This window comes from Schistocerca cancellata, chromosome 6 (genome assembly GCF_023864275.1).
Source record: "Schistocerca cancellata isolate TAMUIC-IGC-003103 chromosome 6, iqSchCanc2.1, whole genome shotgun sequence".
Lineage (NCBI taxonomy): Eukaryota > Metazoa > Arthropoda > Insecta > Orthoptera > Acrididae > Schistocerca > Schistocerca cancellata.
In genome coordinates this window covers 292443466-292459966 of record NC_064631.1, presented here as the reverse complement: position 1 = coordinate 292459966, position 16501 = coordinate 292443466, and the positions used below count along the sequence as shown (strand labels likewise).

Here is a 16501-nt window from a genome sequence, read left to right as displayed (position 1 = left end):
AACAAATAATTTTACTTTAGTCTGCTACTACAGAATAATACTGCAGCAATAAAAAACATTAACAAGAGAAAGAAAACCAAAACAAACTTAAGTTGCAAAGGAAATGCGCCGTTTCCACCAACAAACAACAGTGCACACACAATCGCCTGCCCACACCAAAATGTGTCGAAGGCTTTAGGACGAAGACTATGCAACACTTCATAACAACAAACTGCTTTCGATGACTGTGAGATCACAATGGTTTGCATTAGGTTCATTTGAGCAGTTGCCAGCGGGCTCGTGCGCATGCACAGTTGATGCGCGTATGAGCAGAACCTGCTCCCGCTTATGGCTATTTGAAGTGCGGCTGTATCAGCAGTAGCAACAAGCAGTCACACACAGCTGGAAAAATTCTTCTGGCAAGTCCAAGTTGCCAAATTCACGCATGCACAGAGCAGTTTAAGTATCAGTGGAGAGTACGGTAGTCTTCACGTGACCCCTGTTTAGCTTTAGTGATTTTGCTGTTTCCTTCATTTACAACTCTCATGTCAAATGAAAACAAAACGAGAGCTAGCAAGTTAATTAAAATAGTCATATAATTATGAAAGACTGAAATGTTATTAGTTTTAGTTTTATTGTTTGTTCTCTGAAGTGCCGGCAAGTTCTACGCCATTGTATAAAACCTTAACAATTCAAAGGGTTTCCAAATTTTATGGTTCTGAGAGAAAGTTTACTGTCAAAAGTGTATTTTCACCCGGAAAAAAGTGTATTTTTAACCGGAACATCTGAGAAAAATCAGAGATTTTTTTTCCTTGTCCACATGTACACCCTGACCAACCTCAGCACTGGTTGGCACCTCTTATCCTTTGACCTGAGCGACCTGACCTTCCTTTGTGACCTCTCCAGTCTTCCCTTTCTCATCCCCAAGAAAGAAACTATGTTGTTGTTGTTGTGGTTGTGGTCTTCAGTCCTGCGATTGGTTTGATGCAGCTCTCCATGCTACTCTATCCTGTGCAAGCTTCTTCATCTCCCAGTACCTACTGCAACCTACATCCTTCTGAATCTGCTTAGTGTATTCATCTCTTGGTCTCCCCCTACGATTTTTACCCTCCACGCTGCCCTCCAATACTAAATTGGTGATCCCTTGATGCCTCAGAACATGTCCTACCAACCGATCCCTTCTTCTGGTCAAGTTGTGCCACAAACTTCTCTTCTCCCCAATCCTATTCAATACTTCCTCATTAGTTATGTGATCTACCCATCTAATCTTCAGCATTCTTCTGTAGCACTACATTTCGAAAGCTTCTATTCTCTTCTTGTCCAAACTATTTACCGTCCATGTTTCACATCCATACATGGCTACACTCCATACAAATACTTTCAGAAATGACTTCCTGACACTTAAATCTATACTCGATGTTAACAAATTTCTCTTCTTCAGAAATGCTGTCCTTGCCATTGCCAGTCTACATTTTATATCCTCTCTACTTCGACCAATATCAGTTATTTTGCTCCCCAAATAGCAAAACTCCTTTACTACTTTAAGTGTCTCATTTCCTAATCTAATACCGTCAACATCACCCTACTTAATTCGACTGCATTCCATTAGTCTCGTTTTGTTTTTGTTGATGTTCATCTTATATCCCCCCTTCAAGACACCATCCATTCCGTTCAACTGCTCTTCCAAGTCCTTTGCTGTCTCTGACAGAATTACAATGTCATTGGCGAACCTCAAAGTTTTTATTTCTTCTCCATGGATTTTAATACCTACCCCGAATTTTTCTTTTGTTTCCTTTACTGCTTGCTCAATATACAGATTGAATAACATCGGGGAGAGGATACAACCCTGTCTTACTCCCTTCCCAACCACTGCTTCCCTTTCATGTCCCACGACTCTTATAACTGCCATCTGGTTTCTGTACAAATTGTAAATAGCCTTTCGCTCCCTGTATTTTACCCCTGCCACCTTTAGAATTTGAAAGAGAGTATTCCAGTAAACATTGTCAAAAGCTTTCTCTAAGTCTAAAAATGCTAGAAACGTAGGTTTGCCTTTCCTTAATCTTTCTTCTACGATAAGTAGTAAGGTCAGTATTGCCTCACGTGTTCCAGTATTTCTACGGAATCCAAACTGATCTTCCCCGAGGTCGGCTTCTACTAGTTTTTCCATTCGTCTGTAAAGAATTCGTGTTAGTATTTTGCAGCTGTGGCTTATTAAACTGATTGTTCGGTAATTTTCACATCTGTCAACACCTGCTTTCTTTGGGATTGGAATTATTATATTCTTCTTGAAGTCTGAGGGTATTTCGCCTGTTTCATACATCTTGCTCACCAGATGGTAGAGTTTTGTCAGGACTGGCTCTCCCAAGGCCGTCAGTAGTTCCAATGGAATGTTGTCTACTCCGGGGGCCTTGTTTCGACTCAGGGCTTTCAGTGCTCTGTCAAACTCTTCACGCAGTATCGTATCTCCCATTTCATCTTCATCTGCATCCTCTTCCATTTCCATAATATTGTCCTCAATTGCATCGCCCTTGTATAGACCCTCTATATACTCCTTCCACCTTTCTGCTTTCCCTTCTTTGCTTAGAACTGGGTTTCCATCTGAGCTCTTGATGTTCATACAAGTGGTTCTCTTATCTCCAAAAGTCTCTTTAATTTTCCTGTAGGCAGTACCTATCTTACCCCCAAGTGAGATACGCCTCTACATCCTTACATTTGTCCTCTAGCCATGCCTGCTTAGCCATTTTGCACTTCCTGTCGATCTCGTTTTTGAGACGTTTGTATTCCTTTTTGCCTGCTTCATTTACTGCATTTTTATATTTTCTCCTCTCATCAATTAAATTCAATATTTCTTCTGTTACCCAAGGATTTCTACTAGCCCTCGTCTTTTTACCTACTTGATCCTCTGCTGCCTTCACTACTTCATCCCTCAAAGCTACCCATTCTTCTTCTACTGTATTTCTTTCCCCCATTCCTGTCAATTGTTCCCTTATGCTCTCCCTGAAACTCTGTACAACCTCTGGTTCTTTCAGTTTATCCAGGTCCCATCTCCTTAAGTTCCCACCTTTTTGCAGTTTCTTCAGTTTTAATCTACAGGTCATAACCAATAGATTGTGGTCAGAGTCCACATCTGCCCCTGGAAATGTCTTACAATTTAAAACCTGGTTCCTAAATCTCTGTCTTACCATTATATAATCTATCTGATACCTTTTAGTGTCTCCAGGGTTCTTCCATGTATACAACCTTCTATCATGATTCTTAAACCAAGTGTTAGCTATGATTAAGTTGTGCTCTGTGCAAAATTCTACCAGGCGGCTTCCTCTTTCATTTCTTTGCCCCAATCCATATTCACCTACTACGTTTCCTTCTCTCCCTTTTCCTACACTCGAAATCCAGTCACCAATGACTATTAAATTTTCGTCTCCCTTCACTGTCTGAATAATTTCTTTTATTTCATCATACATTTCTTCAATTTCTTCATCATCTGCAGAGCTAGTTGGCATATAAACTTGTACTACTGTAGTAGGTGTGGGCTTCGTATCTATCTTGGCCACAATAATGCGTTCACTATGCTGTTTGTAGTAGCTTACCCGCATTCCTATTTTCCTATTCATTATTAAACCTACTCCTGCATTACCCCTATTTGACTTTGTGTTTATAACCCTGTAGTCACCTGACCAGAAGTCTTGTTCCTCCTGCCACCGAACTTCACTAATTCCCACTCTATCTAACTTTAACCTATCCATTTCCCTTTTAAAATTTTCTAATCTACCTGCCCGATTAAGGGATCTGACATTCCACGCTCCGATCCGTAGAACGCCAGTTTTCTTTCTGCTGATAACGACATCCTCTTGAGTAGTCCCCGCCCGGAGATCCGAATGGGGGACTATTTTACCTCCGGAATATTTTACCCAAGAGCACGCCATCATCGTTTAATCATACAGTAAAGCTGCATGCCCTCGGGAAAAATTACGGCCGTAGTTTCCCCTTGCTTTCAGCCATTCGCAGTACCAGCACAGCAAGGCCATTTTGGTTATTGTTACAAGGCCAGATCAGTCAATCATCCAGACTGTTGCCCTTGCAACTACTGAAAAGGCTGCTGCCACCCTTCAGGAACCACACGTTTGTCTGGCCTCTCAACAGATACCCCTCCGTTGTGGTTGTACCTACGGTACGGCTATCTGTATCGCTGAGGCACGCAAGCCTCCCCACCAACGGCAAGGTCCGTGGTTCATGAAGCTAATAGTTTCGAAAGCTAGAATAGTGCCACGTACTGATACACATCTATAGCAGCAGCACTCAATATTTTGTCCCCTAGAAGTAATTACTGGCCATGAATTGTGTCTCGTAATTTAACAGTTTTTACTGATTGTATTTTCCATCTTATAGAAATGTAGGTTTTCTACTTTTTTTCTTGATCAATTAAGAAGAATGGCAGGATGGTTTTTTGAAATGGGATGCTGCAAGTTTGCTTTTTTATCCTTATAGTAAACAAGCTTGTATTCCTCAGATGACCTCAGCCTCAGTGGAGCATGAGACCTTAATTTCTCTCCTTTAGATCAAGACTGGCCAAGATTTGCAGTGGTTGCCACACTGGACTGGCATTCAGGAGGATGACAGTTCAAACCTGTATCCGGCCATCCTGATTTAGGTTTTCCGTGATTTCCCTACACACACAGAGTGCAGCTGCATCCGTCTAACTCATCTGTCACAACTTTACTATTGAGAGGAGATATGCAGAGGAGATGTTTATATGCTGAACGCTGGGCAATACAAGTGAGGAAATGTAAATTTAGCGATTTGTAAGAATGTGGGTATTGCAGCTCACACTTCCCCTATTGCCAAAGTAATTTTTCCTTGATGCCTCAGGGTGTGGCCTATTAATCTATCCCTCCTTTTGTACACCATATTTACCTGATGATGAGGTTTTTCCCCAAATCTGTCATTCAAGAAATACAGGTATTCTTATATTCACAGATCAAACTATTGCTGCTGAGGTGAATATTTTTACATTGTCTAATAGAGTACATAGAGTTTGTCTTATGTTTAGATACGAAGCTTTGGCTATTGAGGTTACATGCAGATTTATTTTGAAGAATTTAGGAGGACAGGGCAGGGCAAACGATACTCGCATCTAAACGGGTTGATATGCCAAAGCACTTGGTACAGTATCGAAGTAGCTCGAATGATCACGTGACATTTGACTCACGCGGCTCTAGTGCAAAGGGTACGCAAGAAACTATGAACTAGCCACTACAACAGTCTATTGCTGTGCTTAAAATTTGAGTTTCATAAAACAGGAGAAAGTAGCACTGAATTCTATCCTCTGACAAGCTCTTGTTGTATTTGAATAGGTTTGCAATAAAAGTTCTCATACATGTGTTGGTACTGTGTACAAACATTAATGCTGCATTTTATGTAAAGGTAACATTCAAAAGTAGAAATGTTGTATTTCAAAAAGCGTTACTTGATTCTGAATCCAGATAAATACTTTGATTATGAGAGACTTTAATGACTTACTAAATGGGTTGCAAACGAGCAGTTCAATCTCCCTGTTCATGTATTAGAATACAGGGTAAGAACAGTACAAGCTTTTAATCAGCGTTAGAACATGATGGTGACATTAAGATGAAACAAGGGAAATTAATCCAGAATGAAATGTGTAACAAATGAAGTAAATCATAGTAAACTGGCTGTAATTATTGTCATGAGAATATATTACAGCAGCAAGACAGTACCAACAGAAATCAGTAAATCATGGGACAAGCGAAAGTTCGAAAATTTGACTGAATTGTGATTGTGATCTTTTATTTATGTTTTAGTTGCTGTTGTTACACATGACTTGTACCCTAGAAGATATTGCAGTCTGTGTTTCACACTTGCTAAAGCTCAACACTATGTAAAGGTTGGAGGGGGGACACTGATGCTCACTTGACTGAGAACCAGAGAGTGCACAGAGGAGAGTAGTGAGTGGGCAGCAAATTACATCATGTTACCAACCATGGGCATCTGTACTGCGTACTTTGGCTTTTTAGGAACATCTACCACATTTAAGCTGTAGTTTGCCTGAATTCATTTGTAATCAGAATTGAATTGACTTTAAAATTGAATAAATACTCAAGAAAAGTATTCATTTCTGCAAGAGACTGTAAAAGCCTACATAGGTGCTAGTCGTGTACTTACGTGTTTCGTGCTGCAGTGTTATTGGCACTTACCATGATGTATTATAGAAATGAAAGGGTGTGCTTGAGCTGCTGGTTCTATGCTGCCAATGAGAGAGCGGTGGGCAGACGACCAGTTTGAAAGCAAAAAACATTGTAACATCCTCACGTCAGCAAAGAAGCGAAATCTGATATGCATTAGGATAAAAACAGCTGTATTCTCAGGTCCCATGGAACTGCAACCTCAGAAATTGTAAAATATTCGGAAGAAAGAGCCAAATATTTGTGACAGCGAATATGTAAGTTTCACAGCTATGGTGTTAGGGCGATGAGATTAAAAATAGTGATACCACAGATGACAGAGCTAGTAAGTGAAAAATGTACAAAAGAAAATGGCCCACAAAGTAACATAACCTTTTTTCTTTTTTTCCATGTATTTATTTCTCCTTTTATTATCAAAATGTAGACAATCAATAAACGGCAGAAATTTAGGATAAGTATGGTATTAGCTTTTTAGGCAGATGCTTTGTCAATAAAACAGTTTGTAATTTTGATTAGTCAGAATTTGTTAAAAATAATTTTTTTTCAAGAAGCCTCTTGAAGAAAGAGTGTTGTCTTATAATCAGGGTCATCTTGTACTTGGGTAAATATGGTAGTTCTGATTCTTATGGCTGTGATCCCATTTTATTCGGCTGTCATACTGCCCCTACAAATCTCCAAGGAAAACAAGCAATATCACATGAATGGATGAAACTCGAAAGATCCAGAGACTTAACTATTCATGAAACACTGAACAAATTACTGTGCACTCGATTAAAATCTAGAGAACCAATCTGGGTAAACACTGGCCAATTTGCCCCAGAAAGTTTTAATCTAAGAGATGAGTGGAGAAATGAGTGGATGTCATTCCATGGTTGTAAGAAGTTAGGCAACATTATCCAACCGACCAAGAAAAATGTGGAGCTCCATATTGTACTGATTCATATTATTTTATCTTATATCAACTTACTTGTATATATTTTTAAAATGTAATTCTGTAAACCATACACTAAAAAAATAAAATCCCTTCTTTTAATCAAGTTTTGCCATAAAAGCTCTTTTCTCTCCAATTTGACTGGGGATCTCATCATGAGTTACCCAATATCTAATTTATCTTCAGCATTCTTCTGTAGCAACATGTTCCATTAGTTTATATTCGGTTCTTGTCTGTACTCTTTATTATCTCTTTTACATTTCCAGATAGCACTAAATTCATACAAATAATTCCAGAAAAGAGTTTCTAGCACTTAAATTTATGTTCAGTGTTAACATATTTACATTTTTTGGGTAGCAGTTTCATGTTTCCCAGAGAGATCTCACTTCTGGCATGCAACTGCTTTGGCAAGTAAGCTGTTAAATTTGTTTATTAGAAAGTAGTTTCTCACTATGCTAGTCTATATTTTATATTCCCCTCATTTCTACCATCCTCTGTTTTTTTGTTGCCCAAATAGCAAAACTCCTTTACTATTTTGTGTCTTGTTTCCTAACCTAATTCCCGTAGCATCAGCTGACTTAATTCATCTGCACTCTTTTACCTTAGTTTTGTGTGTTGTCTTATCTCTCTTTGTGACACTCATCATTCTGTTCAACTGCTTGTAAACTGATGTTTATATTTTTGTTCCAGATTGTGCAAAGTCTCTTACAAATGCCTGTATCTAATTTGACTTATCTCATCTGTGATCCCTGTGGAAGTCATATAATGGATGCTTTTGTTAACAGTCCTACTGTGGGAGAGAAAAGCCGGGAAAAGATGGCACATAGGTTAAAGGTTGGTAATTACATCTTCTAAGTCTCATGTTTGGAAAGACTTAAGTGGATTTTAACCATGAGTAATTTTGTGGTGACATTTAAAATGTCTCCATCAAGATATTGACATTTCCTTATTGCTTTAATGGTTCATGCTGCTTGGGGTCGAGGAGAAGATTCTGATGAAATTAATACAAAAGGATATTCATTACACAATAAACATGCTTGTTAGTGAACCTAGTGTACAGTGGAGAAACTGGCCATTTCTTCTGTATGTAAAACAAAGTGGTAATTATGAAGTTGCTTAGGCTGTTGGACATTTGGTTATTATGATGTCTCTGAGACTTTGCAATATTTTGATGAAAAATATGTTGTTAGTCTCCTTCAGGTGGTGAAGTTGACAAAAGGCTGTAAGTCAGTAATTATTCTAAAGGTATTTAAACTTTCTAGCTTGCTTGCTGGCATTTATTTTGATTTATTTTTGTTTTTCCATCTTCCTTTCTTGTATATTTTCGTAGGCCTATCTGTATGCAGTTTCTTTAGTAAAATTGATCTTATCTGAGCTTTTCCTTTCATTTAAAACAAATGAAAATCAGTGTCTCTAAAAGGGAGAATGATTTTAATAACAGTAGTTTATCTTATATTGGTTTGATCAATCTCCCCAGTTTCGTTTGTCCTTAAATGTGCTTAATTTTGACATATATCCATCTCAAATTCTTGTCCTTCCTGTGTTTGTGCATTGATGTCACCAAGATAGTTTTGAGAATGTTTCAGCTTTGCAACGAACAATTTTGTTCAGTTTTTGCAGTCCATAGTTTGATTATTGTAAGTTTATTACCAACAAATAATGATGAAAGGCTGCTTATTAAGCAGGAGCATGTGTACATCTAAACAAAAGGCTACAAAATCATTCTCTTATGGAATAGATTATGCCTCATTTAACTATAGAGACAAAAGGTTTGGAGTTAAAAATGCTTTTCAGGGTTACATGGGGAGCTGCTGGTGCTGTTAGTATATGGATAAATTATTTGTAACATTGCGTGATTCCTTTTATGTTTAAATTTGTAGACAAATTTAGTAATAATTTATGAAGTTTTTCACTTTCTGCCTTTATTCAGTCATTGAACCCATTTGAGTAGCCAATATGGTCTGGACCAGTGCACATTGTGTTTTTGACATTCGATCTTATTATGAAAACAACAGATCTGTGACCGCTACACAACGAGCTTTAGTGTGTGTGTGTGTGTGTGTGTGTGTGAATAAGCAAAACTTTCACTACTGGACTGAAAATAACCCCTGAATTATTCATGAAAAACTGCAACATTCTACTAAAGTGACAGTGTGGCGTGCCATATCACAATTTGGCTTGGTAGGCCCTTACTTTTTTGAGGAGGAAGGAATGATAGTGACAGTGAATTCCACACGTTATGTTTCAGTGTTGCAAAATTTTCTGCAACCTAGAATGGACGAGATTGTTGAAGAACATGGACTGGGGGACTTGTGGTTCCAACAAGATGTAGCCACTGCTCAAACTGTTCTAATTTCACTTGATGTTTTGAGAGAAATTTTTACGAGACGCCTCGTCTCTTTGAGGGGTCCCAAGATTTGAGCATTTGTGACTACTTTCTGTGGGGATATCTGAAGGAAAAGGTTTTCAAAAGCTGCCCTCGCACCCTACCAGAGTTAAAAAAGAGCGTATTATTAACAAAGTGAATGCCATACCCCATGATACGTGTGCAAGAGCTGCTCGTAACTTCAGGGATCATCTACAAAAATGTATTGACGCTAGCAGCTGCCATCTTGAGGACATTATTTTTCAAACTAAATGAAAGTAAAATGGGATATTGCACTAATTTAGGAAATAAAAATATGTTTTCTTTGTACATCCAGATTTACTTTTTATTGCCCCTTAAAACTGCTTATTTGGTTCTGCCACACCCTCTGTTAATGGGAGATTAAACTGAAGTAAAAGAGTATCTGAAAATATTACCACAGAGTGACTAAGTCTGCTGTCATTCACTTCAGCAACCATAATCTCGTACAAACATTCATGACCAGTTCCTACACTCATGCTCATATATTAAGGATAATGTTGATACGTGGTGGAACAACACTCTGGTGGGTGGTGAACGGGTTTAAATCACCTCGAGGTATGACCATGCGGTGCATTTGACCTGTGGTCGTCACACTGTGGCACTGGCAGCAGTTCACACACGCAGAGGTGTGTTGGTGCATGTCGGAGTATGGTGCAGCAAGTAAGTGTGCAGACGTTTTCAAACATGCTAATGGTGACTGTGTGTTGAAAATGGCTCAAAGAACACATATTGATGACGATATGAGGGGTAGAATGCTAGGGCGAATGGAGGCTGGTCGAACACAGCAGGTTGTAGCACGGGCCCTCTGTGTGCCACAGTGTGATCTCAAGATTATGGTAGTGACTCCAGCAAACAGAAAAACTGTCCAGGCACTACAGTACGGGACGCTACAGTGTACAATATCACAAGAAGACCGATATCTCACCATCAGTGCCTGCAGATGGCCACGGAGTACAGCAGGTAGCCTTGCTTGAGACCTTACCGCAGCCACTGGAACAGTTGTCTCCAGACACACAGTCCACAGACGACTGAACAGACATGGTTTATTCGCCCGGAGACCTGCAATGTGCATTCCACTGACCCCTGGTCACAGGAGTGCCCGTAAAGCCTGGTGTCAAGAACTACATACACCCCTGCACGTCTTTGACAGAGGAACTGTAACAGGTCAGGTGTACCGGGATGTTATTTTACACCAGTATGTCTGCCTTTTCAGGCGTTCAGAAGGTCCCACCTTCCTCCTGGTGGATGATAACGCATGGCCCCACTGACCTGCCATCATGGATGAATACCTTGAAACAGAAGATATCAGGCGAATGGAGTGGCCTGCCTGTTCTCCAGAACTAAAACCCATCGAGCACGTCTGGGATACTCTTGGTCGACGTTACGCTGCATGTCTTCAAACCACTAAGACAGCCCCCTCCCCCATGAACCATGGACCTTGCCGTTGGTGGGGAGGCTTGCGTGCCTCAGCGATACAGATGGCTGTACCATAGGTGCAACCACAATGGAGGGGTATCTGTTGAGAGGCCAGACAAACGTGTGGTTCCTGAAGAGGGGCAGCAGCCTGTACAGTAGTTGCAGGAGCAACAGTCTGGATGATTGACTGATCTGGCCTTGTAACACTAACCAAAACAGCTTTGTTGTGCTGGTACTGCGAACAGCTGAAAGCAAAGGGAAACTACAGCCGTAAGTTTTCCCGAGGGCATGCAGCTTTACTGTATGGTTAAATAATGATGGAGTCCTCTTGGGTAAAGTATTCCGGAGGTAAAATAGTCCCCCATTCGGATCTCCGGGCGGGGACTACTGAAGAGGACGTCGTTATCAGGAGAAAGGAAACTGGCGTTCTACGGATCAGAGCATGGAATGTCAGATCCCTTAATCGAGCAGGTAGGTTAGAAAATTTAAAAAGGGAAATGGATAGGTTAAAGTTGGATATAGTGGGAATTAGTGAAGTTCGGTGGCAGGAGGAATAAGACTTCTGGTCAGGTGAATACAGGGTTATAAATACAAAATCAAATAGGGGTAATGCAGAAGTAGGTTTAATAATGAATAAAAAAAATAGGAGTGTGGGTAGGCTACTACAAATAGCATAGTAAACGCATTATTGTGGCCAAGATAGACATGAAGCCCACGCCTACTACAGTAGTACAAGTTTATATGCCAACTAGCTCTGCAGATGATGAAGAAATTGATGAAATGTATGATGAGATAAAAGAAATTATTCAGGTAGTGAAAGGAAACGAAAATTTAATAGTCATGGGTGACTGGAATTCGACAGTAGGAAAAGGGAGAGAAGGAAACATAGTAGGTGAATATGGATTGGGGGTAAGAAATGAAAGAGGAAGCCGTCTGGTAGAATTTTGCACAGAGCATAACTTTATCATAGCTAACACTTGGTTCAAGAATCATAAAAGAAGGTTGTATACATGGAAGAATCGTGGAGATACTAGAAGGTATCAGATAGATTATATAATGGTAAGACAGAGATTCAGGAACCAGGTTTTAAATTGTAAGACATTTCCAGGGGCAGATAGAATCCACATCTGCCCACAATCTATTGGTTATGAACTGTAGATTAAAACTGAAGAAACTGCAAAAAGGTGGGAATTTAAGGAGACACGACCTAGATAAACTGACTAAACCAGAGGTTGTACAGAGTTTCAGGGAGAGCATAAGGGAACAATTGACAGGAAAGGGGGGAAAGAAATACAGTAGAAGAAGAATGGGTAGCTCTGAGGGATGAAGTAGTGAAGGCAGCAGAGGATCAAGTAGGTAAAAAGACGAGGGCTAGTAGAAATCCTTGGGTAACAGAAGAAATATTGAATTTAATTGATGAGAGGAGAAAATATAAAAATGCAGTAAATGAAGCAGGCAAAAAGGAATACAAATGTCTCAAAAATCAGATCGACAGGAAGTGCAAAATGGCTAAGCACGGATGGCTAGAGGACAAACGTAAGGACATAGAGGCTTATCTCACTAGGGGTAAGATAGATACTGCCTACAGGAAAATTAAAGAGACCTTTGGAGAAAACAGAACCACTTGTATGAATATCAAGAGCTCAGATGGAAACCCAGTTGTAAGCAAAGAAGGGAAAGCAGAAAGGTGGAAGGAGTATATAGAGGGTCTATACAAGGGCGATGTACTTGAGGACAATATTATGGAAATGGAAGAGGATGTAGATGAAGATGTAATGGGAGATACGATACTGCGTGAAGAGTTTGACGGAGCACTGAAAGACCTGAGTCAAAACAAGGCCCCGGGAGTAGACAACATTCCATTAGAACTTCTGACGGCCTTGGGAGAGCCAGTCCTGACAAAACTCTACCATCTGGTGAGCAAGACGTATAAGACAGGAAAATACCCTCAGATTTCAAGAAGAATATAGTAATTCCAATGCCAAAGAAAGCAGGTGTTGACAAATGTGAAAATTACCGAACTATCAGTTTTCGTCACAGCTGCAAAATGCTAACACGAATTCTTTACAGATGAATGGAAAAACTGGTAGAAGCCGACCTCGGGGAAGATCAGTTTGGATTCCGTAGAAATATTGGAACACGTGAGGCAATACTGACCTTACGACTTATCTTAGAAGAAAGATTAAGGAAAGGCAAACCTACGTTTCTAGCATTTGTAGACTTAGAGAAAGCGTTTGACAATGTTTTGACTGGAATACTCTCTTTCAAATTCTAAAGGTGGCAGGGGTAAAATACAGGGAGCAAAAGGCTACTTACAATTTGTACAGAAACCAGTTGACAGTTATAAGAGTCGAGGGACATGATAGGGAAGCAGTGGTTGGGAAGGGAGTGAGACAGGGTTGTAGCCTCTCCCTGATGTTATTCAATCTTTTGCTATTTGGGGAGCAAAATAACTGAGGATGGTTGAAGTAGAGAGAATATAAAATGTAGACTGGCAATGGCAAAGAAAGCGTTTCTGAAGAAGTTTGTTAACATCGAGTATAGATTTAAGTGTCAGGAAGTCGTTTCTGAAAGTATTTGTATGGAGTGTAGCCATGTATGGAAGTGAGACATGGACGATAAATAGTTTGGACAAGAAGAGAATAGAACATTTCGAAATGTGGTGTTACATTAAAATGCTGAAGATTAAATGGGTAGATCACATAACTAATGAGGAGGTATTGAATAGAATTGGGGAGAAGAGGAGCTTGTGGCACAACTTGACAAGAAGAAGGGACCAGTTGGTAGGACATGATCTGAGGCATCGAGGGATCACAAATTTAGCATTGGGGGGCAGTGTGGAGGGCAAATATCATAGAGGGAGACCAAGAGATGAATACACTAAGCAAATTCAGAAGGATGTAGGTTGCAGTCAGTACTGGGAGATGAAGAAGCTTGCACAGGATAGGGTAGCATGGAGAGCTGCATCAAACCAGTCTCAGGACTGAAGACCACAACAACAACAACAACAACAATAATGACACTTCAGTAGTGCCAACAGGCTCTGGTGCAAGAATGGGAGGCTGTACCCCAACAGCTGCTCGACCACCTGATTAAGAGTATGCCAACCCGTTTTGGGGCCTGTGTACGTGTGCATGGTGATCGTATCCCATATTGATGTCAGGGTACATGTGCAGGAAACAGTGGCATTTTGTAGCACAAGTATTTCGGGATGGTTTTCTCAACTTATCACCAACACTGTAGACTTACAGATATGTGTCATGTGTGTTCCCAATGTGCCTATGCTTTTATCGCCAGTTTTGTGTTGTGCCACGTTGTGTGGCACCAGGTTCTGCAGTTATCTTTAATATATGAGCAAGAGTGTAAATCAAGTAAGTGAAAGTGACAGCTTCTGAGATGGGGAGGGGACGTGGTATTTACAGAACTATGCAGAATTTGTTATGATTGTCCTGGAAAAAGAAATTTTCAAGTGCAAACAGACCTCTGAGTATACTTCGTGAAAGTTTTCTGAATGAGGAGATACATATTTAACACAGAAATGAAACCTGGATTGTTTGGCATGTTATTGGGAGTTTGAGAAGGTTATTAATATGAAAGACAACACTGAAAAGCTTCGTATCAAATCAGATGAGGATGGAATGTGTTGGTATTTCTAAGTGAATGAAATCACTGTGCATGGTCTGGAATAGTGACTGTATGAGGGCTAAGAGAATACACCTTAACTTGACGATTATGTTACAAGCAGAAAAGTATGAAAAATAAAATACAAAATGTGGTAAGGTAATGTGACATTACAACACAAGATATGAATCTTGATTGTTTTTCTCCATGCTTTGATTTTTCTGTCATTTTCCTACGTTCTCCTATATTCAAAGTATCTCTCCGTATATACATTGCTCTTATAATAGGTACTTCTGTTATTAAAATCCTAATTTTACGCCTCTTTAAGTTGTTTTTTTTTTTTTTTTTGAGAATGTAGGTATTAAATTGATGTGATCTGAAATATCAATATTTTTAAGTTAGTGGCCAATAATATGTCAGAAATCCAAATGTGAGAGGAAAAGACATGTATAAGGTTAGGGTCATGAGAAAATGGTGATTTTTGAAAGAACAATGTAGAATTTGTTTGATAATCTGCAGAGATGACTAGTACCTACATACCATGATGTACCTGTAGCTGTTTGCCAGCAGTATTCATTCAACAAATAATTGATGTAGAGATTACATATTTTGAAACTTCAACACTCCAAACCATAATTAATTATGCACACACATTCTGAATTTTCATACTGAAATACTTGTAGATAACATGCTAATCACTATTACAAGTTCATTTCCTGTTTTTCATTGATAATCATCTTTGTTATAAATGGTCTGTTCCGTGATATATTTGGTGTCTCTTTTCTAGGATAATTTTGTGACCCTGTCATGTTCAAAGCATGGCTCTCGCGCACTTGATGCATTGTGGGCAGTACTGCCCTGTAAGCTTCGAGAGATGATTGCAACAGAATTGAGTAACTCCCGAAGTAAAGTTATTGCAGACAGTTTTGGATTTGGTGTGTGGTCACGTTATGCCCTTGATACATTTTGCCACCGTCGGGCAGATTGGGTAGCTGCTCAAGAGGGGAAAAGAAGAGTTCAGAAGTTGTTTGCTGACATCTTGCCAGCAAATTCAAAGTCTGTACAGTGAGGCATTAGAGTTTGTATGCATTGCCTTAATAACTGTGAATATTACTGTTGTTAAAGACTGTATTTAAATAAAGTGTATAATATGATTGAGATAACCATTGAGTGAATGGTGTTCTTTACTCCTAATTATTGATATAGGTTGTTATTTCAGCAGAATTTTTAAAAATTTATTTTGTACTTTCCAATGTAAGTGATTTTATGTTTCCAGTATTTGTTACATCACAGAAAAGTTTTTTAATCTTGTCCCTACCTAGTAAATTTTATAACAGAAGATTCAAAACTATAATTTCTGGAATCTTCAACACTACATAGTAAGAGCAATAATTATTGGATATTAATTTTTTTAAATGACTAACAGAGTGAAGTGTGTACATCAAAATATAATTTCAGAACCAAGAATTGCTTTTTGGAAAATAATACAAAAAAATAAACAGAATATTGGAAAAGTGAGAACTGTGTATTCAGAATCCAGTTTCACACTATCTGAACTTCATTTTGTACAAATAGGGCACAACTCCCAACATATATAAGATGTTAGCTTATCATTCATTGAAGTTTGCTAAAAATTAATTTTTGAAGCTTAATTACTCATCATACCCAAACAATTGTATGCAGAATTCATCAGTAGTTGCAGCTCTGTTTTCAGATCACAATTTTGAACTAAAATTCATGTTGAAGTAGGGGCACACTGTTTTTGAAACTTCCTAACAGATTAAAACTGTATGGCACTCTGGTACTGGAACCACAAATTTCGCCTTTCGCGAGCAATGTCCAAAGTGACTGAATTATCCAAGCGCTACTCATGACCTGGCGTCTCAGCTTCAGCACTGCTCGTACCTTTCATATACTTCCAGATTTCCGTTCTTTCTTCCAGGTGTG

General features: G+C 39.2%; 1 protein-coding gene across 1 annotated transcript in view; it reads left to right on the top strand.

The window, feature by feature from the left end:
* LOC126191509 (nucleolar protein 9) overlaps positions 1–15717 on the top strand; it is a 50270-nt gene extending 34553 nt beyond the window's left edge. Inside the window, exons 7-8 of the mRNA XM_049932404.1 lie at positions 7801–7944; positions 15342–15717. Of these exons, the coding sequence (XP_049788361.1) occupies positions 7801–7944; positions 15342–15623 (426 nt within the window). The 3' untranslated portion in view covers positions 15624–15717. The remainder of the gene's footprint in view (positions 1–7800; positions 7945–15341) is intronic.
* The last annotated feature ends 784 nt before the right edge of the window (positions 15718–16501 follow it).